At 47.4% G+C, this 25,580-nt stretch overlaps 1 protein-coding gene across 7 annotated transcripts in view; it reads right to left on the reverse strand.

Moving 5' to 3' along the window:
- CACNA1H (calcium voltage-gated channel subunit alpha1 H) overlaps window positions 1-25,580 on the reverse strand; it is a 590,082-nt gene that overhangs the window by 107,871 nt on the left and 456,631 nt on the right. For all 7 annotated transcript variants that reach the window (XM_044981153.1, XM_044981154.1, XM_044981155.1 and 4 more), the window contains 2 exons: window positions 23,807-24,596; window positions 16,991-17,400 (listed from right to left, as the gene is read on the reverse strand). In XM_044981153.1, the coding sequence (XP_044837088.1) occupies window positions 16,991-17,400; window positions 23,807-24,596 (1,200 nt within the window). The remainder of the gene's footprint in view (window positions 1-16,990; window positions 17,401-23,806; window positions 24,597-25,580) is intronic.

Consider the following 25,580-nt stretch of genomic DNA (forward strand, 5'->3'; position numbering starts at 1 on the left):
GATAATGCACAAGTATTTACCGAAGCATTGGAGTGACCAATTTTCAGGATATGGGTTGGGCTGTTTGCTATTCCTGGTCCGTGGTTGGTCATCAGCATCACATGGTGCTGTTTCTTTGACTGGATCAGTGAAAGATTTAAACACGAGAATGACACATAGTGAATAAACAAATAATACTCACCCCCTGCTGAATGTTGAGTGCGGAAACCACACAGCACTGTGACGATCTGAGAACATTTACATCTGTACTCAGTCATTGGCTGGCTGCTTGTTAACAAATACAACATCGAACCCAGCTTCTTTGGGACTGTCTGGTAGCAGGACACACATGATCAACCGCAGGCTGAATCTACACTAGGCTCACCATCGCTGGTCAAACCAGCACGTGATGAGTCCATCTGCAGCAGAGCCTCTTCCTAAGTTGGAACCAATGGCCGGAACTACAGTGAGGGGAAATGCAACACCGATACGTCCTGTGTGTCTCCCTTACCCCAAGGGGAGAGCAAGGTAATCAGATAATTACTGGCATAAAAAGGGTCTAGATTAAGGAAGAGGATGGCTGTTGCTTGCTTTCTGCCTGTCAGTCTCAGTGTACATGGTTAGTAACACTGTCATAGCAGCACCAGTCCCCATGGACACCTCACCCCAGAGGCTTGAGTGAAAGATGACAGATGCAAAAGAACAAAGAGACTCCAAGCCATGGAAATTACTGTCACATAGCAGAATATACAGCTGGAAAGAGGAACACACGAGGAATTTCAAAGGGTAGCTATATGCAAAGAGAGAAGCTAATGCTTTTCTTTTTCAGAGCACTTTGCAAATGTTAACCATGAGTCTCACAGGGGAGGTATTATTTCCTTTATTTACAGCTGGGGAAACTGAGGCAGACATTAACCACCAAGCACAAGGCCAAAGGGAGGGGTCAGTTAAGGCTGGGTTTAGAACTCAGGGTTTCTGGGTCTCAATCTCATGTTCAGAGAACTAGAACATGCCTGTCTCTGTCCTCTCTGGCCGGCTTTGAAGGGGAAAGCGCCACTTCTCTCCAGCCGCTGGCTGCGCGGCTGCCCCTGCTCCTCTTGAGTCCTCCGTCCCGTGCTCACAGGGCCGCATTCCGAAACGGGCCTCAGAGATGCAGGCCAGGGCCCTGGGGCCCCCTTAGCCCAGGGCCCTGCAGCCCCTGCATTCCGGGTGGCCCTGCCTGCGGGGGGGCGGGGGGAGCTTCCCCGCTCTCTCCCTCCCTCTCTCCCTCCCAGAAAGTCCTAAGCGCCACCAAACAGCTGTTTGGCGGTGGGGGAAGCACTCAGAGGGAGGGAGGAAGGGAGGCGGAGAAGAGGAACTTGTGCAATGCTCCCTTGTAAAGTCAGCCGAACAATGTTATAAGGGAGCATTGCACAACTTTAAACGAGCATGTTCTCTAATGGAGCAGCGACATAACTTCAAAACATTAAGCGGGAGGATGTTAAGTGAGGAGCTACTGTACTTATAGACTCTCACCAAGTCACCCCTTAGCCTTCTCTGTTTACTCCAATGTTGAATTTGGTGTAATATTACTAACAAGTGTCCCTACTGTCAACATTTTCTCCTCTGCAGATGCAGTTAACAAGATCTACAGATAAATTAAGCCAACAAAGCTAGTCCCTCTTTTGTGCTCCAAAATTCAGAAGATTTAAAACACAGACCCCTTTGCTCACATCCTTTCCTAACAGATGTGTCTATCTTGTACATCAGCAACTGATCACCCAACCCAAACCATTGCGAGCAGCACCCTATGAAATCTCACTGTTGCATGTTCAAAATGCTCCAAAACAGAATCCAAGAAGATCTGACTTAGGTTGCGAAAAGTGACTGGTGAGGTTTTTTTTCTCATTAAACTCACCCCTTCTACAGCATTTTAATTAAATGGCTTTTTTTGTTATTCTGAGAAGGATGCAGACTGCGTTTGTGTGAAAAAAGGGGTTTGAACAATGGTGGCTCGCAGAGGGCTGATGTTCGCCAGATCATTTCAAATACATCAAAAAGTAAGCAGACATTGGATTCTGATTCATCACAGGCTTCTGGAGCCTCTCTGGTCAGGTCTGCAGTGGAAAGATCACCCACTGCTGACCATCAGCAGCACATGCTTGAACTGCAAGCATAGACCAAGATAGGGCGTGTTCACAACCTGTTCAGAAACCAAGTTTAAGACTTGATTCTTCCAGTGCACACACCAAAAATAGACACGCAAGTGATCTGCACATGCAAAATTGCAAATATACAAATAAGGGCTATCATCAGAAATGTTGACCCCCCCGCCCAATAATCCCAAGGGGCCATGACTTTGGTTTTCTAAGGCAACAATGAATGCAAACCCGCTAATAAAGAAATAGCAAGCTGCTCTTAAGTGTAGCAACTGCCATCAGATAAAAACATCAGCTATCTGTGCATTGGATAAGAACATGGCTGCACAGCAGTATATCCAATATTTAGCTGAGACACCTGGTGCCCAGACATGAGACATGTTGTTTGTGGAGAAACATCAGTACTAAGGAACACACCAACCCAGGAATTCCATAGACTGAATCTCTTCAATTCATTCTCATTTTGCTAGTGCGAAGATCAGGTGTCTTGACACTCTGGTGTTGGGAATAGATTAATATCTAGAGATATCTTATTTGTACCCATGTAAGTGACCTCGATGGAGCCACCACTGAGTTCCCAGCTGGTCAAAATTTTCCAATGTCCAACATTTTTTTGACAAAAATTCAGTTTTTAAATGGAGGAAGCATCACTGGTTTTCAATGAAAATGTGTGGATTTTTTTTTGACTAGCTGAGTTGCATCAGAATTATTTAGATTGAGGCTGCACATGAGCAAAATCCTCCTTCATGTTCCCTCTTATACAGCAAATCTATTTTCATACGTGCTTCTCAGAAAGCATTGGCATCTAAGATCAGAAGAGAAAAATATGCAGAAAATTATGCTTTAAAAATACGGAGAAAAAAGCGCACCCTCCAGGCTTGAAGATACGAAGGTCTGGTGTGTTCCTTTTGTTATAACAGGAAAATAATACAACAACAAGAACATGTTAACCATTGTAATTTAATTTGTTAATAAATTACTATTAAAATAATAGTATCAATATTCACCCTCATAACAACACTAATTATGCCAATGCTAATTACACTAATAGCAGCAATAATAATACATATTAAAGCATCAGTTCTAAGCACTTGTGCTTCAAATGGCAAAGTGATACGATCCCATATTGCCATAAATTCAAGTGGGGCTATACTGGGAGAAAAGTGATGGTAAAAATGGCAACACATTACTCCTGGTTTTTTCTCTGCCAGCAGATTCTGTATCTAACATGTTTGGTTTATAAACCAGAAGACGATTGGACTGCAGGTGATAAGTTACAAACCCAAACTGGAATCCAGAATTCTGGCTGGCGTCCTTCTGCCTCTTACATGACCACCCAATGATAAAGATTCTGCCACTGGCAGCATGGTTGACTCAGTGGTGGGGAATAGCTGAGTCAGAGGCACTGGACAGCAGACAGAACTACCCACTATCTGCTTTGGCCTATGCTGGAAACAAATGCCAAGGTTTTACTGAACCTCCAGCCAAAGAGAAGGGAGGCCAAGGATCTTGGCAGGATGTTCTGGGTAGCCCATTTTTCCATGGCAAGAACAGAGCCAGTGGTCCTGATTCTGATCTCATGCTGGTGTAAATAAGGAGTAACTCCATGGAAGTTAGTGGAGTCATGCTAGCAAAAATGAGATCAGACTCAGGCCCACTACGTCTCTGATCAGCTATGGTAAGAGCGTGACACTGTGACAGAGTGGCGGCCAGCCCTAATCAATAGCAATGCACTTGGCAGAGGCAAAGACGGTGACAGATGAAAAGTGCAAAGAATCCTAGATCCAAACGTTATTTATACATTCAATTCCCCCCCGCCCATGACACTTCATGTCATGATCTTTCCTCCCCCAGGCTCGTTTGTCCTCTGAATATCAAAGCCAGGCTGCCTCAAACTGCAAGATGCTGCTGCCCACAATACGGGCAGCAGAAACAGCAGGGGTTGCAGTGGATGGAGCTACTTGAAAGCCTGGTTTTATCGATTCTCAGTATTATGCCAGCATTTGCCACCCCTTGATCTAACACGTTGCCCAAGTGATCCCATGATCAGTAGAAGGATAATGAAAACTGATCCATATACAAGAGGGACACCCCTGAAATAAACCTCATTGCCAGAAGGAGCAATTCCTAATCCTCTCATTGGCTAAGTCAGTCTTCATATGAAACGTTCAGTCAGTCAACCGGAGGTTCTATTTCCATGCTGGGTGGGAGGGGAAGAGAATTTCTGAGCAATCTTAGGAGCATGGAGGTACCAGTGCAGTGTGTTGAGTAGCCACCAAAACAAAAATAATCCCCAAGAAACCATGATGGTCTAAGAGCGCAACTGAGGCTGGAAACGTTTACCCTCGTGGCAATCCTGCCACAGTGCCTCCCAAACGGCTAGACCCCTGTCAGAGCTGTCAAGTTCTTTTAGTGTTTAGCCCCAAAATGTGTCAAGGAGCACGAATCCAACGGGACTCCCGATAATTATTTACTAATCACCAGGGCTTGCTTGACACCCTCTCGGTCGAGTTGGTGGATGTTACCAAGGCCATGAATTCCATTGCCTAGGTGACTCTGGACCCTGGAATGTCACCGTTAAATTGACAGTCAAGCACAATATGGATGTGAGAGAGAAAACGTTTGAATTACTACAGAAACAGGCATCCTCTGCTCCCACCAGTCTCTCAACCCTACTGACGTAAACCCTGATGGCCTCTCATGTCAGTCGGCTGGAAACTAAAGGCCCACGCCTCAGGAAAGCTGAGCACCCCTGTGTAGGGCTGAGCCCTCAATTCCTGAGAAGGCCAATAAGGGTAATGAGAACTCAAGACCTCACAGGATCAGATCTCACGTGCACAACAACATGTGCCTGTTAAGAAAGACTGAATCCATGGAGGATGGGAGTAAAATATTACAAAGCTCTGCATACAAATAGGTATGATCCTAGGAAATAATTTACCTGGATTTTTGTTTGTCTGGTGTTTTAAAGAGAAAAAAAAATCAAGCCTGGAGATAAATGTTTTGCTGTTGGAAAAAGTGCCTCCATGGCAGATTTCACAGAAGTTTCTATTACCTCTCTGCCTTTGACAATCTCTGCCATTTGTCTCCTTGGCTTTATCATGGAAACACACCTTCTCTCCTATAAAATGCAGCTTGCAACTCAATTGAACCCAACTGTTACCTTTTTATTTATTTTTTTTAAAGGCTTGTTAAAGCACATGCACCCTGGAACTCCAAAGCTGTTTCTATGGTGATGATGGAAAATGGAACAGCACCTTCTGAGCACTGGATTGTGCATGGAGAGAACTTGTGTGAGCAGCGAATGTGTGTGTGTGGGGAGCAGCGAGAGTGAGAGAACTGAATTAGAGAGATAGAATATGATTGCTTATTCAGGGCTGTGGATAATGGGAGTAAATTACAGCTCCGGATGACAGGCGTTAACAAAATTGACATGCTGCATTTAGTGTCATCTAGATGTTTGATTAACTGCAGTAGATGGAGTATTAATACGGCAAGAGGATAGCCTGCTCAATTTCCTCACAACATGAACATTAAAGGGAAGAGGGCGTGAGGGAATATTTTTTAGGCATGAGTGAACATCACTGATTTCAGAGGCTTGGTTATGAGAAGTCTGGCTGCTTCCAGAACAAGCTGCGTCTCTTGAATCTGAAAACCTGGGCAGATGAGTCTAAATTTCACATCTTAAAAAATAACTTTAGAGGAGATTGTGTGTGATTTTTTTTTAAAAACAGGGATGTTGTTATTAGAAATGACTTGCCACCCTCTTGCTCTCCCTTCAGGGTGTCAACTTTTGCATCAACCGGTGGAGAGCTGGGGAAGTTCTGGTATCAGATGAATTCCAAGGTGAGAACAATCGTCGTCTTAGATCTAGTACCTTTCATTCCAGAGGGCTGCTAAAACAACAGTAGGTCAAATTCTGTCGTCCTTATTCTGGGAAAATTTGTATTGAAATCAACAAGTGAGAACTGAGTAAGGGCCTCAAGGTATGGAGCTGAATACAGCTACTTCTGGGGTGGGGAGAGAATGGCAGCGAGGGGTAGAAGAGGTGCACAGCAATATGGGGAGGGGGGATTTTAACCACAGATGCCAGGGAAAACCCCTCCTCTTCCAAAAACTAGCCCAGGATCTTGCGTGTCCATGCTGGTAACATGCGACCTCTGTTTCTAAGGAAACACAAATTATATGGAGCACCATTTACCTCCCAATGAGCTGATGCCAGAGGGACTTGAACATATGGTTGCAGAGAGTATAGTTATTTCCAACCTGATGCTTAAGCAATCCCCTCTGGCTATTTATACTGTACAACCTGCTTATGCTGTACACAGGGAAGGAATGTGATTTGGGGTTTTGAGAATCTGAAATGAGGACATACAATCAGAAGACAGTTTGCTACAGAGTATGATAAATAACCCTGCACCAGGGAAAGTGAGCGAACGCTTGGAAAATGCAGTCGTGTTGTTCCTTGCTATGTGGTGACACACAAACTCCTCCACAAAGCTCTGTTGTACATGCTTTTCCGAGAGCCCAAACTTGTTAACCTTTATTTTGCTCCATGTTTTCAGAGGAGTGACAGTTGCAACCATAAATATTGCATTCAGCTTTCATATTATATTAAAAAAATTACACACACCAAGCCCCCTGCTATTACACACAAACAAACAAGGAGAGAAAGGGGGAAATTAACAGCATTAGAAAGTGTTTGCTTTACAGATAGCTCAGAGGGCAACACTAAAAGGACCTTCATAATCCACGAGAAGTCTTCTCCCCTCCCCCGGCCATGAGTTTGTTGTCAATCTGTCGATCCCAGTCTGTCCATCATTGTCATAAATTCACTCCTGGGAATGGTGGGAACCCACCTACCAGAGCTGCAGGGGCAGCCTGAAATCCTCGAATGATGCATTCCCACCTGCTATAGCATGGGGGCGACACTACTGCTATGCCAGTAATATCTGCCTGGCTTGTAACTCTGGCGGACTTCTGGCTGAAGTCACTGCAGATTCTAGCGGGAGCAGGACCTGGAGCAAGGACAGAGGAGTGGGTTGGGAGAGAGAGGTGCAGGAGAAAGCGGGAGGGGATGGTTATTCAAGCCTTTGGATCTCTTTGCAGTCTGTTTTGGGATGGGCTAGACATCGACCAAGGGATCCCGGTGCCTGCATACAGCGCTCACGTTTGGCTCATGTTGCTCTCAGTGGAACCACCACCTCCTAAAAGTTCTCTGTTATCTATTTTATTTCTGGCCTCCGTCTGGCCCATCTCTTTGCTCCCATGCACACCCCAGGTGCTCTGCAATACAGTGACGGATAAACATGCTTCTGTTAAAGGGACAGGATATCATCTTGGCTCTGGGACATTCAGGGCACCGATCTATCCCCTGTGCAACCCAGACTTCAGCGCAACGAGGATTATTCAGCACAACGTTGGGGCCGCATACCACAGGCCATTCTAAATAAGACTCAATTGCCCAGCAACATATTCTGCTTTCTGAAGCTCTGGCAGAAATTGCTTTAAGCAAATGACTTCAAGCTGTTCTTGCCTATGAGTTACCGGTACTGCACCACTGGTGTACACCCAGATCAGGAATAAGTGAGGCTGGGACTATGGGCGTTTTGGCACCAAACTCTTTAGGGGCAAAACGTAACTTTGATTTTCTTCCCTATTGAGCAGTTCTCTGTGGTTTTCATTTGGCTTTGAGATGGGCTGGACCTGCACCTGATTGCTCGGGAGGAGAGGAAGTGGAGGAGGAAGGTGTCTGGGAAGTTTGGATCCAGGATTTTTGGGGGGGGGAGGGGGCAGGGGGAGGTGTCCACCTATATGAGCTATTCTATGACTGTGGAGTCCAGGCCAGGATTTAAGGAAACTGACAATTACACTAGACAGCACAAGCTGTGCATCACTTAGGGAACTTGAGCCAGAGAGAACTACAGGGTCTGTCTGTGCCCACTTTAATTACCCCCAAGTCCTGTCTCTTTTCTGTATCGGCGACACTACAGTAAAGACTTCCAGATTCATTCTGCTAATCTCATTCTGCAGGGTTCTTAGTCCCAAAGACAATTAGGCAGGAGAGAAGACGACTCAGTGATGCACTCAATTTGGATAAAAGGCCAAGTCACCTTTCCTCCCCCCTGCCTCCCGTCCCAGCAGCATTGGTGGCAGATTCTCTGCTGCAGTTGGTTATTGTGGGTGCTATTAATCCAGTGCACGCTGTAATGTTCCCAAATAGGGTGTCAATCCACCTTTAGGAGAGTAAAGTTCAGCAGCCAGACAGAGAAAACAAAAAGAGGTTTAAAGAGTTGAAGCAGACGTGCCAAGTCTCATTCATTGTCAAGCCAAAGTCTCACTTATTTCAGATGCATTTTAACCTAGATCATTTATAAAAGCATCTCAGTCTAGTGATGAAGGAGTCTGAAGGAGGTTTCAATGAGACATTTAAAACCTCATTCATAATTCTGGGAAATTGCAGTCATTGAAATTGTCACAGCTGGAGAAATGTGGTTAAATCCCGAGCAAAAATCATGAGTCACGAGTCAAGGTGGAGGCAGCAGAAGATACACTGGCTTATTTTTCTGGAGTGAATTTCTTGCTGATGAAAGGTGCTAGACCGATAGTCTTGGAGACTCAAATCCTCTACCTGTATAGGGGCAGATTAGGCTAACTCTGTACAGCACCTGGGTGCCAGGAGGAAAGGAACAGTCTAAGGATCGGAATAGGATAGGCTAGCACCACCCGCATCACTAGCTGGAGGAACCATCGGGAGACCCAAGAGAGTATCTCCATCTTTGGGGCGCATTTTCCATGTGGCTTCTCCTCTGAGATGAGCAGAAAAATATTTTTTTTCCCCTCAGTGAAAAATTTCAACAAAATCAAACCTTTTTACTTTTCTTTGAAAACTTTCAGGGTTTTTTGTAGGAAAACAACCAACCAACCCTGGACAATTTAGATAATTTGCATTTTTCAGTTACCAGGCTCCCAGCACTTTAAAGTCATGTACACATTGTCATTGCATTTCTACTAGTGCTGGTATGTTGCAAGCATTATTTTCACCAGTCATTTGTTGATTGCCTTGCTCATTTGCATTTCCTCCCCAAAGCCTTCAGGTAATTACATTACTATTCCATACAGCCAGATTGCATTTCATAGACACAGGGAGGAATGCGGAATGAGGGTAATTTGCTTTAGTGTGAAGTTAAAAAAAAAATCCATGTGGCTGGCAGGAGATACAGAAGGAGTTGTGTGCGGGGCTCCCACTGCACGGCAGGAGGCTTTGTGGGCTGCCTGAAGGCGGTGCAATCTCTCCGGTGCTGCTACACACTCTGAACAATGGGCTGTAACCTTTCCTAGCCTCAAACTCATTTTTCTTCATTTCTCAGACACACGAGAACCAGGTACGTCTGTTACGGATGGTGGAGCGTGCTCTCCCTGGGGCCTCCTTCATTGACCAGAGCTGAACCAAACGCCACCTGTCTGTGAAATCTATTCGTGGACAACGTGCAATAAGCAGCGGATTAGATGCAAGACCATGTCCTTCATCTGTACGATCCACCTTCACTAAAGGCCTGCCCTCATCTTACATTTCCTCTAGTATAAAGCTAGCATCTCACCACCCACTACACTAAACCTCTCTGCCTCGTAACCCCCCTTCGCACCGATGTTGGCTGAATAATACAGTGATTACATGACGAAATGCAGCTGGCAAGCTCACTCTGCTGTGATTCACGGGGTTATAGTATTCTTTGTTTGTGAGTGTTTGGCTATTTTACCTACAGACTAGGTTCTCACAGGGCTCCCATTGCCATAACCTCTGTTTACAGCGCACGAGTGTTTAATGGATTCATTCTGTCATTTATTCATCTAGTCTGACCTCCTGCATAACACAGCCCAGAGAACATCACTTAGTACCTCCTGCATCAAACCCCAACAGCTTCAGATTAAACTGGAGCGTATCGGAGAGCCACCGATTATAGACCCACCTGAAAATTTGTACTAGGACATGCATTATTCACCCTTCAATATATTTTTGCTTAAAAAGTTTCAGTCATCCAATCAGAGTGCAGAAACAATGCCATGCGATTTATGCGACCAACCACACACTACAAACAAGGCATAGCTGAAGGGAACAGCTGGTTAACAATGAGGAGGCTGCAGAATTCGGCAGGGAATCATTAAGAATAATGAATACATTTGTAGAAACCAGTGACAATCTGCAAATTGAACTTCCATGGGCCCACCCACAATGAGCTCTGTGGTATTGGCACCTCACACACACGCTCTCCTTGGTGACCTCTCAGAATGCCAACCCTTGGATGCTTAATTGCACAGCGGAGGTGCTGTTCCCTTCTGGCACAAGGCATGGAAGGGTCCATTACTCTTACAGAAAATAATAAAAAGACTATACCAACAACATAAAACTCTGAGGGTGGAAAGTGGGTGAGCGCAGAAGGCTGGTTAATATAGAAAGAACGGTCAGAGAGTGGGTGAGAGGGAGCTCCATCAAGGCCAATTACAACTGGACCCACAAGGCAGGAACAATGGCCCTGCCTCCATGGGTGTGTCGACAAGGCAGTCAGGAGGTGTGACTGCTGCTCCTGGAGACAGACCTGAGCTAGTGTGGTGCTTAGAATGAACATTTGGCCTACAGCAATGAACGTGGACTGTTGAATGTTTACTAAAGACCGGCTCTTGACTACTCCAAACCAAGCTTGTCTGAATGAAACACAATTCATAAAGCCAACTGAAAGGATCAGGAGGAAGAGCAAAAGCTTGGAACAAGTATTAATTTGGAGTTCTGCTCTGAAAAGTGACCATAAAACAGCATCCCTAGGTGCCGTTTGATGAGATGGCTCTGCATCAAATAGGCTCAGTTTAGCATTGTCACCCCTGCAAACTCATCTTGGGTCTTTGAAGTCCAGCTGGGTTCTCTGCTGCCCACTTGTCATCAGCAGCAATAAAAGGTCCTGGAGGCAAATCCTGCACTCAGTTTTCTATGGTGAGCAACTCAGTGGGGCTGAATGGATGAATGAGCATAATCCTTCTCATGGACCATCAACAGCAGGCTGTTTTCATTGCGGGTTCAGAGGTGTAACTGAGGACAGAGCTTGCCCCTGAAATCAGAATTTCATTCACAATTGCGTTGATGGTCCAAGAGAAGGACTAGAGTCCGGCTCACTCTCCCATTGGTCCGCTAGCCCTGCAGGAATAGCCGCAGTAAAACGGAGTAATCAGTTGTAGTGGCCACTCAAGTCAGCAGATACTGGACTCTGGGTCCTCATGGGGAGCATATCTATTGAGTAAGAGGGTGTTCACAGTTCCACAGTCACTTTCCAGAGCAGAGACAGACCCTGGAACCTGCCAGACTTGTTCTGTGCATCCCTTCGTCATCCCCCACAATGACCTGGGGAAGGTGTCGTGCAAACGACATGGGTACTTAGTTGCTTTGGAGACAGAACTGGCAGCTCAGCTTAAAAAGGCACGCGCTCGGGTATACCAGAGAGCTGTCTGTCACGAAGAATATACAAGTCAAAGCATTCATCTTATTGAAAACGCTGGTAATAATAATGCTATAAGGATTGCCATCTTCTCTGTGCTTGCTCTCCCTACCTGGCGGAGTCCCTATTCAGGGCGGAGGCAGAAAAATAAATAAATAAAATGTGAAAAAAATAGAATAAAATCCAAAGCAGCCAATTAACCTGTAAAATACAAGTCATGTTGCCACTAACTAGCAGCATCCTGTAACCTCCTAATTAGTATTCACATGTTATAAGACAGGCAGCGACAGAACTGGGTCAGCCAGTCCCAGGAATGTGCTATGCCATAGTATCTGATTCAAAATAATGACTAAAGTTCCAGAGAAACACTCTGCCAATTATCTGCTGCGTGCTGGTTTCTATTATTTGGCTCTCAAATAGCTCCACTTCTAACAGTCTTCGAGGCCAACAATGTCTTTCTTAAAGAGGCCATCCTGCCATTAAATCTTACACTGCTTTCAAGAAGAGTGGGTCTATTAAGCGAGGGCTATTCCAGCTGAAAGGTGGAATTCTGGCGCTAGAAGACATTGAAATAGGGTGACCAGACAGCAAGTGTGAAAAATTGGGATGGGGGTGGGGGACAATAGGAGCCTATATAAGAAAAAGACCCCAAAATCGGGACCGTCCCTATAAAATCGGAATACCTGGTCACCCTACATTGAAACTGCCTGTAGTACATTCACGAGGCTAGTTCCAATACATTTAGCAAAACAGCCATATTAACACTGCCGAGGAGGGTGTGCGAGGAAGTTTGGGGTAGGTTTCAAATCTGAACTCCTTCCCAAAGTTGGGGACCATCTGGATGTGGGTTTTTTGTCCAGGCTCATCCCTAATGGATATGATGTACAGTTAGGGTTGAGACACAAGATTCTTGTCCTGTCCAGTCACCGCCCAGGATGGTCGTGGAACTTGAGGCATTTGTATAGTAATTAGAATAGGGGTCAGGATTCCTGGGTTCTAGTCCCAGCCCTGCAGATCACAACCTCTCCATGCCTCAATGTCCACATCTGTAAAATTGGCACAGTAATAGTTGCTAACTTCCGGGGGCTGCTGTGAGATTTAGCTGTTTGCAGAGTGCTTTGAAGTCCTTGGATGAAAGGCACTACAGAAGTGCAAAGGACTATTATTGTTTTATCTTGCATGCCATATGTTCTTCAGTACGTACAAATGAGAGGACTCGATTCTTTGGCTTTGAATAATTGTGCAATAAAAACATGGACCGCCTGTCGATCCATCTGCAAAGCCTCTGATCATTTTCTCAGAACCGAAATGCCGGGAAATGAAAGCTAACACGCTCTTTAATGATGTTAAAAACAAAGACCAGTGAAGGGGATGGATGGTTTGTGACATGAGCAGTGGGACTTAGAGGTGGTCACTGCCTGAACTCCAGCCAGGTCAAGGCAACGGCTGTTCAAATGAAGTTAGTTTCAGAGCAGTTCCTGGTGGACAAGTGTCACCGGGTGTCACAGAACCCACTAGCACACCTGGTTAACATAGGCTGCTGTCTCAGCAATGCAGCCGTGCGCTGAACGGATCTTAGAGGCTGAGCCGGTCAGAGCTCGGTCCACATTAAGGAAATCTGAGAAGGTGACATCCAGGATTCATGTTTCAGCTAGAGGCACCAGCCTTCATGGTGAGGGAAAAGCCCTTCAACTAGGGTTCTTGGAGGTGATCCTGGAGCCTTGCTGCATGTTCACAGATGGCTAGTGCCTGTGGGCAACACCTGGGGGTTTCCTTCCAGGAGTCTATCCTGAACATGAAAGCCACTTCAGGATGGGGGATTTCCCTTAGGCCTGGAGCATCCTTCGGTATATGGATCTCCCTGTCTGTGCTGAAGGGATGGTGTGTGGGAATTTGGTGTCTCTAGCGCTCCTCCCTCCCCACAGCACAATCCCTTCCATCTTGCGCTCTGCATGGAAAGGGCTCTGTCGCGTTTCAGGGCTGGGAGCGGTTGGCCTCTCTGGCACTGTCCCTTGGAGACACTTCGAGTTCCCATGCAGTGATCTAACGGGGAGTGACCACTGTTCAAAGCCACAGTTGCTCTCCCAAGCCCCTTCTGTGGCTAATGCTCCTGTGCAGAGGCACTGGGATCCAGCCGCAACCATGTAACCTGGAGGAAAGTCAGCAGAGCAGAGCAGAGCATAGGCAGGAGCTATCCAGGCAGACCGCTCCTGTGCCCTATAACTGTACCCCCCTTCCTCCTGGATCCCCAGGGCTAGGAGACCTTGCCCCCCGTAAATGCCACTGTGTTCCAGAACTCCCCAGCAGAGGAGACGCTTGGCAGCAGATTCTATGGAGTAGTTTTATATGCAGACTGTCCCCTCCTCCCCTGTGCTCTAGTGGGGATGGGATAGCAGTCTTGGCATCGTCAGGTTACGGCAGAGGCCCATTAGCAACCTGGGGAAAACTCACGCTGCTGCTGCCACCGCTGCCACCAATGTTGCAGCTGTTTTGCCACTCAGGGCCATTGGGCCAGCACCTTTCACTTAACGATCAAGCAAGTTAGGATTGAACTGATTTTTCACGGCAGCGGGAGGAGGGGTAGCCAGAACGATCCATTCCCAGATCTCCTCCCAGCCCAAAGCCATGGTCAGTTTCACTAAGGCAACTGCTCTTTATCTCTGCACCAAATCCTACAGACAATTTTCACAGGGCTCTGGGTTCTGAAATCACCCACGCTTTGCTAACAAAAGCCCAAGGCTTTAATGCCAGATAGTTTAGGAGTCTGACTTTGTTTCCTATTGCTTTAGCATCATGTCCTGGCCCCGGACAAGGCCCCAGGGCCCATCCTGTTGATATCAGACTGCTGGGTTGAGGTGCTTAGAAGCTTGGTCTGACAGCTCAGCCGTCTGTCATCCTTGCAGTGCACCAGAGACATTAGGCTTTTCACAGTCAGGCATGTGCAGGAACTTTTACAGGGTTTTCCTTCAAAATTCTTCCTTTTTATTGCACCCAAGCTGGCCAGTGGCTAGGAGCAAAACTGGCTGGAGTCTGGAGCTCTTTAGCCAAAAACTTAAAAATCTTTTATTACCATTGGCTTTAAGACAGTTTAAGCAAATGTGGAATCCAAAATAAACCCACAGGGATTTACTTTCTTAGGAACAAGGACATAATTATCACAATCTACCTTTTATAATTGATGGGGTACAGACTCCATGGAAACCCTGAGCTTGCTCACCATAGCCTGTCTAGCTTAGGTTATCCCCTCGCACCCGTCACCAGAGTATCTAAGGAGTGAAAGTTTTATCTGCCTGACCAAGTATCCCTGCTGCAACACAGCCTTCCCAATGAATATACGGCTCTATTCACAGGAGACTGTCTAGGTGTATTTCCTAATTTTAAAACTTCTTGTTGAACAATTCATCAGACAAAAATCTGCCCTTGACATTCACTTCTCTCCCCCCCCGCTCCTTTTTTTTTTTTTTTTAATTTTGGCCTTCCTCTGTTGCAGACATGAATTGGTTTATTACTGTAGGGTTGCTAGTCAGGTTGTTTTAGTTAAGAATTGATCTTAAGAGAAAAGACACATAAATCATGACGCAGGTTTTGCAAACAGAGATGGAGGAAATCATACACAGTAACACACAATAAATGACATGGGTTTTGCAAACAGACAGAGGTGAAAAAAATAACAAGGCGGAACTTGTAGGCACTGATGGGTTCTGGCTCTGTGCGGGACCACAAACAAGGGGAAGTGATGGAGAAGAGAACACAAAGAACCTTGCCCCCCCCCACCATTGTGTGCATATGCTTACATGCCCCCACCGCAAAGCTCCACCCCTACCCTGTGCTGCCTCTCCCCGTCATTTCTGAGTGAGCAGATTTTAGTGGCAACAGGGTTAATTCCCCGGTTAATAGCCTTGGGCTGCAGAATATGTTCATGGTTCTGCAGCATGGGAGAGCTTTCGATGGAACACCGTGAATCATTTGCCACTTAGAAAATTAGCACTAAAATTCCTCTCCAAATCACAGGGTGGCGTTTTCTGCACTTTGCAGAGAAAATTCAGAGCACATCATTTGTAAAATAGCTGGTTAACCAGTTTTTCCAAGAAGACTCAGAAAAGAGCAGCTTCCCACACAATGACCTGACTGAAGGATCGTTAGATGACTCATCTCTCTCATCTCACTGTCCTTCAGCTCCAGCCAAGCTACAGTGAGGATACACCACCCTCAGTGGCAAATGCTGTTTCTTGACATCATGCTGTTCCCGGGATTAGTCTGAACAGAATGAATATTCTTCTTGCCTCCAAACACCTAAAAGACATCACCTTGTGCCCAAGGAGATCAAATTCAACTCTTGGGGTTGAACAAAGAGTCCTCCCGCAACGAGCAAAGTAGAAACTGGCTTCCTTGGTTTTGGCCTGGCATAACAGTGGGCTTCGGAGTTTTGTTTTTTATTTCAATGCACAGAAGCAAACTTGTGCACTGGTGATCCGTGTTACAAAATGAATTTCTCCCAGATTCTATCATCCACTAGAAAAACCCAGAGTCATGTTTCAAATGCAGATGGTCTTTCACAGCATACCATCTCGGCCAGGGATAGGTGACACTTTGCAGTGGAACAATTCATGCATTTGAGGAACAGCATAATTTATTCTATGAATTCAGACCCCAATCCTGCAAACCATTGTACACGTGTATACACTTGCCATCGGAAAGTGGACTCATATACAGAAAGTTAAGCACCTGCATAACGGTTTGAAGCATGGGCGGTGGGTTAATCCCCACTTCGGGAAGGCTAACCCCGCCGGCTCTGCCACTGGAGGAGCCCAATCCCCCCCACACCACTGGAGGAGCCCAATCCCCCCACACCACTGGAGGAGCCCAATCCCCCCACACCATTGGAGGAGCCCAATACCCCCCTGCCACTGAGCTCCAGACCGAGCCGTTGGCCCCAGCACCAGCCCAACCCTCTGGCCCAAACCCCAGGGCTGGCGGGCCCAACCTCCAGGCCACTGGCTGGAGCTGAGCCCTCGCTAGCTTCAGGGTAGAGAGGCGGGGCCTTGGGGTGGAACCTGGGTGGGGCCACGGCCTGGTCTAGGGGAGGCTTAGCCTGCCCTGGCCTTTGATACCTGCCACCCATGGCTTGATGGCTCGGACCCGTGCCCTTGTTTTCTGTTCCCAGCCGTGAGCAGCTGACAATTCCCTTGCATGTATTCACTGTTCAGAAACCATTCCCGTTACCACCGTCTGTAAGCAGCGCTTCATCTAGATCACGTGAGCCGTTCACGCTCAGACTCTAAAACTCAAAGTCCCAGCTGTGTGAGTTCGTTTCCTTTGTGTGCCAAGCAGCACACGCAGCCCAATAAAGAAAAGGAAAGCAGTGGTCACTGGGGTGAGTTTACTCACCTGCTCGTGGTACTCGATTCCCATGCTCAGCGTGTTGATCAGGATGGCGATCATAATCCCACGGTTGAAATACTTGCTCTCCACAATCCTTTTCAGTTTGTTGCCAAAAGCCACCCAAAGTCTAGCAACTTTATTCCTCTCCTTTGGTTTCTTCTTCTTCCTCTTCTTATTCCTCTGCTGCTGGATCTGATCTCTCTGGTCTCCGTGCCTCAGGTCCTGCGTGAATTCATAGATGCCGTTGTTGTCAGAGTCGTAGCTGTCGGACTCACTGAACTCAAACTCGGGATCCTCCAGGATGTTAGCACAGTAGGGGCAGTTCTGGAGTTCGCAGGTCAGGATGCTGGGCTGGGGGCTGGGCAGAGGGCATGGCACGTTCAAACCCGACAGCCTGCTGGAAGTCCTACACAGACCTACAACCAAGGGATACGCACAGGATCAGCAGCGGAATTAACTCCCACCTTACTCCCCAAATCTCCTGTTTTCCATGGACATGTCATCTTATAACAAACGGGATGGATCTGCTCTAGCTCCACCAGACATGATGGGCTTGATGCTAGACTCACTGGGGGAGGTTCTTCAGCCCGTGCTGGTCAGGAGGTCAGACTGGGTGCTCATAATGGTCCCTTCTGGCCTTCAAATCTATAACTGTCTCTAATTTGGTCCAATTTTTCCATAGTCTCCCCTTTTATCCCTGTCTCTCCTCCTTCAAGTTCCCCAAGAATCCCTTAGCTTCCTTGTTTCAGCTACCTAGCCCTAGATAGGGCCGTTCTCCCCCAGCACATGGTGATCTCTTTGCACTCTGCTGCAATTGAGTGGCACAGTGCACGCTTTCCATTCACTTTTATTAAACCCAGTGGTCTATCATCATTAATGGCGACCCTAGTGCTGCCTGAAAGTTATGCCAGATGTAGAGGACCCTTCAATTCCGATAACAAGGTGCGGGGAAGGGCACCGGGGGAACAAGGACGGCTATAGATTGAACACCTCAGCAGTGGCTGCTTTGATGTCTCCTCACCCCTCCTTGCCTTTCAAGCTTTTTTGAAAGGTTCATTTGAATTTCTTGCAGTCGCGGCACAGCAGGAGTTGTGGCTATTTCGAACAGGCACGCCGGGGCTGGATTTTTTAATCCAATCTGTAACAGTGTTCGCTGGTGTGGGGGAGAAAAGTTAGCAGCCCTCCCAGAAGCTGGGCACACTGGCGGTGCTGCCTACCCAGTACAGAGAGGACGTGCCCAACCAGGAGGTCTTCACAGACCAACGCAATGAGCCAACGGAGATGAACTGAGAATTGACCTGAACCTTCACCCGAATGGAACCTGATCCAGATTCCTGCGCAAGAATCAAACACATACCGGGCAGGAACTGCGCAGTAACGCTCCCCTCCTCCACAGCATGCTTGGTGGGAAGGGATCAGCTTGGAGGGAAGAGGGTAGTTGAGCTCCTGAGCATGCTCAGATAGTGGCCTGTGTGCTGAGTCTGCCAAGAAAGGGGCTAACTGCTGGTTTTGGATGCAGATGAGACTTTCAGCAGAGTCTAGTGATTTTGGGTCCCTGCCTCGAGACACCATAAAGGAGCCTGGTCTTCAAGGGCCCTTTCTTAAAGGTCCTTGTGAAGCCCCTCAAGTTGGGCACCAAAGTCACTAGTCGTGTTTGAAGAGCTTGGCCCTCTCCACTGGGAAAAAGACTGCGACCCACCAACTCATTTCACAGAAGCCACCCAAGAGCCGTCAGATAATAACGGCAGTGGGCCTAACAGACAAGAGCATCACGGCAGTATTACCGTCGTGATTTAGACCCCTGCTGTCTAATACTCCAGGAGGTTACAGAAAAAGCCATCGCTTCACTCACAAGGTCTGAAAGTTGGGTTACAAGGAGAAATTGAAAGACTGGCTGCTTCATTGAACCTTACCCAGAAATCACAGGCCTGCAAAACTGGGCTGATCACCTCAGGAGAATGGGTTCTCTGGAGATTTCTGGTCATCATGCCAAAGATCCCAAGAGGTCAGAGGTATTTTCCCTCTCCCCCAGCTCCGCATGCCAGGCCACGTCAGTTCCTCTCTTTGCTAATTTACACAGTGATTTAGAAATGCACAAGCAGATCCGAGGAGAAATGACTAAGCAGCTGCTTCAGAAGTACGAATGCTAGAGCACATGGCTTGTACCTCCTAAACACTATCAAAGTGTTAAAAATGATACAAAAAACACAGGCACCGCAGATGTCTTCAGAGCACCAGAGTCTCCTTGGCTGCCTGCTCGAACAACCTCACAGCACTGCAGGGCACAAGCACTCTTAGGAACAGGCTGTACCTTCACTTTGCTCAATTCCACGGCACAGAAAGAGAGAATACGCTCCCCCAATCACATCCCTTCTCGACGACACCAGGCCCCTCTCTCAGACAGGACTGTGAGCTCCCCGGCTTTGCTAATGCATGCAATTATCCTTCAAGTGTTTCTGTTTTGCACATCGCTTGCCAGGATTGGATTCCACTCTGCTCCTTCTTCCCAGCTGGGAAGATGCAGGGGGATAAGTGAGGCAGCCCTTTTGACTATTCCGATTGAGCTGGAAGCCAGGAATGCCAGATGGAGCTCACCAACCGGCTTCCGTGTCTAATCCCTCCAGCATGGGGCAGGAATCTAGCGTGGGTCCGTCGCTGAGCACAGGCTGGAGCCACTTCTCAGCAGGTGCGAGACACCTCGGCGTAGCGCCACGCTCTGTTTTTTGAAGCAAGGACCAGCAGTGGTGGAATTATTAGTCTCCAGCAGTTGCTAGTAGAGGAAATTAGGGGCTATGAAGCTCTTGCTTAATTGGATCAATTTAAATACTCCTTTCCCTGCCTTGCTAAGGTGCCTCTCCAGCCGTTTTAGTGTCCCTGCAAATATTTCTTGGGGTGATGGTGTAGAAGGGGGTCACTTCCCTTTCTTCCCATTTCAAGGCCTCTCCAACCCCACACAATTGCTGTCTGCCTCCACCTTCAAGTAGGGTTGCCAACTTTTTAATGGCACAAAACCGAATACCCTTGTCCCACCCCCTTTTCTGCCCCTTCCCCAAGACTCCGCCCCTACCATGAGGCCCCTCCCCTACTCACTCACTCTCCCCCATCCCCGCTGGGTAAGGCAAGCCATTCAGCCAGTTTTAAGCCGGGCAATCCCATTTTTAAATGGTTCATCCAGTATCATGGCTGGAGGATGCCGTGCATGTGAGGGATGGGGCAGCGTGCTCTTCAAAATGGCGCCCTCATGTGGCGTGACCTCATGTTGGTAGGGGTGGGGTCACACTGGGAGGAGTAGGAGGGAAGGCCGACACCCTTCCTGGAAGTACTAAAATGTCCAGTGTTCTGGGGCTGCATGAGTGGCCGCCCTACCGATGGGACAGGGATTGGACATTAGACTGGTCAAGCTGGAAATCAGATTTAGAACCTGAGGAGGCAAGAATAGATATGTGCTCAACTGGGTGGCTTTGAGTCACCGGGATTTCCACTGGGAATTCCACTCGACTGTCCTTCCCCCTAGAACCACCCTCCTTCCAAGTGACCAAGAGATGCCTGATAACCCTCTTCTTTACTTCCCATTGTCAACTGTTCTGCAGTTCACTGACAAGCAGCTGCAGCGTTCCATCCTGTAGAGGGCTGCACTTCAGTGAGAGATGATATGATTCTGATAGAGTTTATAAAGTGCTTTGGTATCCTTAGGGTTGAAAGGGCCTCTATAAACACAGGGCACTATTATTAATGGCCTTATTAATAGCAAGGTCTTTGAAGAATGCTGAGCCAAATTAAAATCCAGCGAGGTCACTAGCATGCCCCTGAATTCACATGGGTGTAAGTGAAAGGTGAATCCGGCACTGCCTTATCTCCCATTAAAGCACAGAGAACTGGGTTCTTTGTGCACATCAGCAGGACCAACCTCCGGCTTGAACTGTGAGTTTCAAGCAACAGCCGTGGAACAGTTTCTTTGCTTTCAACTTCCAAAAGTGTGGGCTTTTATCTCAAAGTAAATACATATTCTCACACTCAGGGCCGGCTCCAGGCACCAGCGAAGGAAGCAGGTCCTTGGGGAGGCCAATACAAAGGGGCAGCACACCGTCCGCTATTGGGGTGGCACGTCCGGGTCTTCGGCGGGAATTCGGTGGCGGGTCCCTCAGTCCCTCTCTTCCTCTTTGTGCTCCCACCAAAGTGCCACTGAAGAGGAAGAGAGGGAGTGACGGACCTGCCGCCGAACTGCTGCTGAAGAATGCAGCGGCACGACTGGGGTGGCAGAAACCCTGGGGCTGGCCCTGCTCACATTATAGCCTTCGTTAACTTATAGAGTTAAGGCCATGCCGATGATGAATATAAAACCCTTGCAAAAGCAACAGAAGAATGTTACAATGAACCCTTCCCACCACTGAGCATTTTAAAAGGGAGGAGGTGTCCAGTGTCCAGTGAAGGTAATTTATATGAATAATTTAAATTTAATTTTATATCAGTTTATATAAATAATTTCATGAGCTTTACCCATCTGTGCATTCAGTTAAAACAATGTTGACATGGAAAAAGTCACCCAACATATTTCACAAACACCTTAACTCTGACCCACAAGACATACTTAGAACTCTTTTAACATGTACATCACTAGTTTAAATAGTTGTGTGTGTACATGCATGGATGAATATAAACTCTATTGACAACCACAAACATTAAAAATCACAAGACTGATTAAGAAATCACGAGATTTTAAAACTAATAACGTGGGGTCTTTTTATTTACTTTTTGTAGTTTTAGACTTTAAAGTTCACGTTTTCCATCTTTTCTTTGCCACGATGAGGGCTAGACAGTTTTTTAAAAGAAAGGAAACCAAAAGTCTCATAATCCCATGATTCCAGCAGCTGGGGTTTTCAGAAAAGCAACAAATATTATGAAACTCACAATAAAATCGTGAGAGTCAGCACTGCTGAATGTGGCCACACACAATGTACAATTAGTGATACGTATGTTGAAAGAGTTCATAAGATATGTGCATGTTCAACGTTAATGCCGTCGTTTCCCTGATTTAAAAGAGCTCTGAGTCTGCAGTAGCTTTGCAGCCCTAGCACATTCCCCTGTGCAGGGAAAAATGGAAAACAGGGGAAGACTAGAGGATCCAGACTTATGTGGTTCTGCTGCTCCCACATCCCTCTGTTGACTAATAGCATATAGCAACCCTACCGCTCCCCACTGCACAGCAGAACCCCACAGGTTCTGCTGCCAGGGGATCCCCTGTGGAACAAGAGCAGGGTTTGGGGTCTCTTCTCTTTCCACCTTTCTTTTCATTTACGGAGATTCATTTTCCTGTCCCCTTTTGCGAATGAGCACATGGAATGGTCCAGCATGTAGAGTGGACTCTTCCCGTTTAACCAAAGCCTCGAGAAACGTGCCAAAAGAGGTGCAATGCAGTCTGCACACAGGGCGAAACTCATGCAGCGTAGACAGCTGACATCCAAGCTTTCCTTGGAAGCTAGCTGCCCAGGGGGATATGCACAGAACAGCAAGAGAAGCTACTCCAAAGGCAGTGGTTTACTTTGATAAATCAGTTTATCAGAGGCTGACAAGGAGTGAGACTGAGGGTTTCACATTCGGCTTGTAACGTCAGGGACAAAATTTCAGAAAGAAACGAAGCCACCAGGGCCGGCTGCTTCTGCTCGGAGCAGAACCTGCCAGGCTGCTGATTTGCAGGACCAGATGCTTTACAGGAGGTTTCCTCAGGCCCATTCTATCCTCATTCATCACTGCCGCACTGGAGACCGGATTCCAGGCAGTGAATTTTCTTTTTGGGTGGGAGCGAAGAGGGAAAGTCCAGGAAACGCTGTTCTCTGGGTGCAAAGCGACAAGCTGTTTGTTTCGCAGCAGTGAGAAAGAGGCGGTCAGTCTTGCTTAGGGCTTGCTGTCTGCGCATTCACACTGCATACTTCAAACCAGCCAGCCAGCAGAAGGCAGAGCATAACAAAGTGTACAGCCCCGAACTTGCCTTATTCCTGGCTTCTCCGCTTACACTGTTCAGGAAATCTCCTGTGTGCGCTCATCTGCTCTCCAGTTAGTGCCCTGCGGCTTTACTGGCTTTGTCCTCATGTCACTGCTCCCGAGATTTCATCCATTCCCCCACCTTGTCCCAATACAGCCTCCATGATTAACAATCCCTGATTTTTTCATTTAGTTGCTGCAGGTCTCAGTGGGGGAAGGGGGCATTTTATATGTCAAACAAATATAAAATAGGAGCCCAAAGTACATCCTGCCCTGAACCCAATTTTGCGGGCACAACTTTCTGGAAATCAGAGGGGAGAGGGACTGGTGAGAAAGTTTACAGCTGCACTAGAGCCTGATGCAACCTCATTGACCCAAACCCTGCAGTCCACCCAGGATTCCCCACTAGCTTAAGTGAGGACTGTGGCTCATCATGAGAAATGGTCAAACTGATTCTGACCGACTAAGAACCAGTCTGACCCTTCACCCACAGCTAAGCGCTGGCTTCATTTTTTCTCCCCAGGATTTTTATTTTCCTCTGGGTTTCAATAGGGCCCCATACAAAGCCTGTTCTTTCTCTTCAGGCTCCATTTCGCAGAACCAAAATGTTGGGCTAATTCTGACGGGCTTTAGACAAGCATGCAAACTCCTGGGTGCTTGGCTACCCTGAACCTGACCCCTGTGAGGTTCACCCATCCCCAGTTATAAGGAAGGTCAGAGCTCCCATGAAGATATGAATTTGGGCTCCAGTTAGCCCTTGAAGACTCTTTCCTACAAATCTCATCTGACCATTCACCCCTTGCCCAGTGATTCCAAGCAGGACATCAAGTCCTTTGTCCTTACCATGTTCTCCCATCAGTTGACGGAGCTTCTCAAAAGGAGCTGCATTCAAACTCACTGGGCTATTAACCATGGCCACAGGGCTGCTGCCACCTTTCTTCCCTTTGGGTACTGGGGCAGAACTGGCTTTGCTAGCTGGAGAAGGCAAGATGGTTGGATAATTCATATTTCCATGGTTGGTGGTGAGCCCAGCGGTCAGTTTAATACTTGCAGGGGCATTGGAAGACTTGCATTTCACCTGGGGTCCTTCGACGTGGCAGTCGGCATGGTAAATGCTATGGACAGACTCTGAATCCAGATGAGGAGGAGGGCTATGCAGGTTGGGGGATGGAGACGGAAGCATCAGTTGGCTCCCAGACTGCATGACCTTCAGCTCCAGGTCACAGATCTCAGGGTTGGAACGTAGCCCCCGAGGGCTCCCATTGCTGATGTGGTAGTGGTGGTGATGGTGGTGATGGTGGTGGATGAGGTGGTGGATGGAGGTGATGCGTTTTTTGCTTCTGTGGCTTTGCCCATTGGGGGCGCTGTTGGGGTTGACCTTTTTCCGGCGCTTGCTTTGCCAGTTGTTGTACAGACGTAACGTCCGCCGCTTTACCTTCCTGAAGATGTGGCAGATATATTTGAGAAGCTCATCGTAGCAGCTGCCCGGCTCCGAGAAGCTGGCGATTGTGCTGTCATTGGAGAGGTAGCGGGCACGCTGCTCCTTCATCAGCTGGTTCTCCCGCTGCTTTGTTTCAGAAAACTGTGTTGCTATCACAACCAGGCACAAGTTAATCATGAAGAAAGAACCAACCTGGGGAAGCCAAGAAGAGAGGAATCAGCAATTTTACCAAGAGGCACCCACCAAATACACCAAATTGCCCCCAGTGGAGTCACAATATTTGCTGGGCTCATTTTAATATCAGGATTTGCCCATCATGCTGAATACCCAGGTCTGCTGCTGGAGAACCAAGTGCTGTATTAATTACACTAAAGGTTTCAGATTTGCACTTACGCTCTTCTAAGCTATTTCAGCGGCAACAAGGGAGATCTTTACTTTTAAACGCCTGCCCCTCAAACCCAAGACTGACATAGGTTATAGTGGGACCTACAAAACAAAATTTAACCAAAGTACTGCTGAGAAATACATCATTTAACTAGCAAGCAGCTGGCCAACGTGCAGAGAGGAAGTTCTGTAGTTTGTGTTTCACGCTCTCTCTTGTACTGGAACTGCCAATATGTCCCCTCTTCCTTTTAACTCACTTACCCATCGGCATGATGTGCTCTGATTTCTGAGACACCAGCCAGGATTCAACCCCCCATTTGGGGAGTCCTTTCAGGTTTAGCCCCTCATAACAAAGAGTAAGGGTGCTCCAGTGTAGCAGCAGTTAATAAATGCCTGCCGGTCACATAGCTGATCCGGGCACGGTCATAAAAGGAAAGGGGAAGCTGGTGCTAAGGAGACAAAGGGTATGTCTACACTGGAGCTGTAATTTCCAGCTTGGGTAGACATACCTGCACTAGCTCTGATCGAGGTGACACACTAAAAATACAGTGTAGTTGCGGTGGTGCGGCCAGCAGGAAGGGTAATGGCCCCAGTACAATCCCACCCAAAACCCTCGGTATGTACTCAGGTGTCTAACCCACCCTGTTGCTTGTGCCATGGTGGCTACACTGCTATTTTTAGTGTGCAAAGCTAGTGCACATACATCTACCTGCGCTGGGAATTACACCTACAGCTGCAGTGCAGACATCACCCACTCTCTTCCCAGCTGGCTGATGCTGGAAAGTCCTTGTG

This window comes from Mauremys mutica, chromosome 11 (genome assembly GCF_020497125.1).
Source record: "Mauremys mutica isolate MM-2020 ecotype Southern chromosome 11, ASM2049712v1, whole genome shotgun sequence".
Classification (NCBI taxonomy): domain Eukaryota; kingdom Metazoa; phylum Chordata; order Testudines; family Geoemydidae; genus Mauremys; species Mauremys mutica.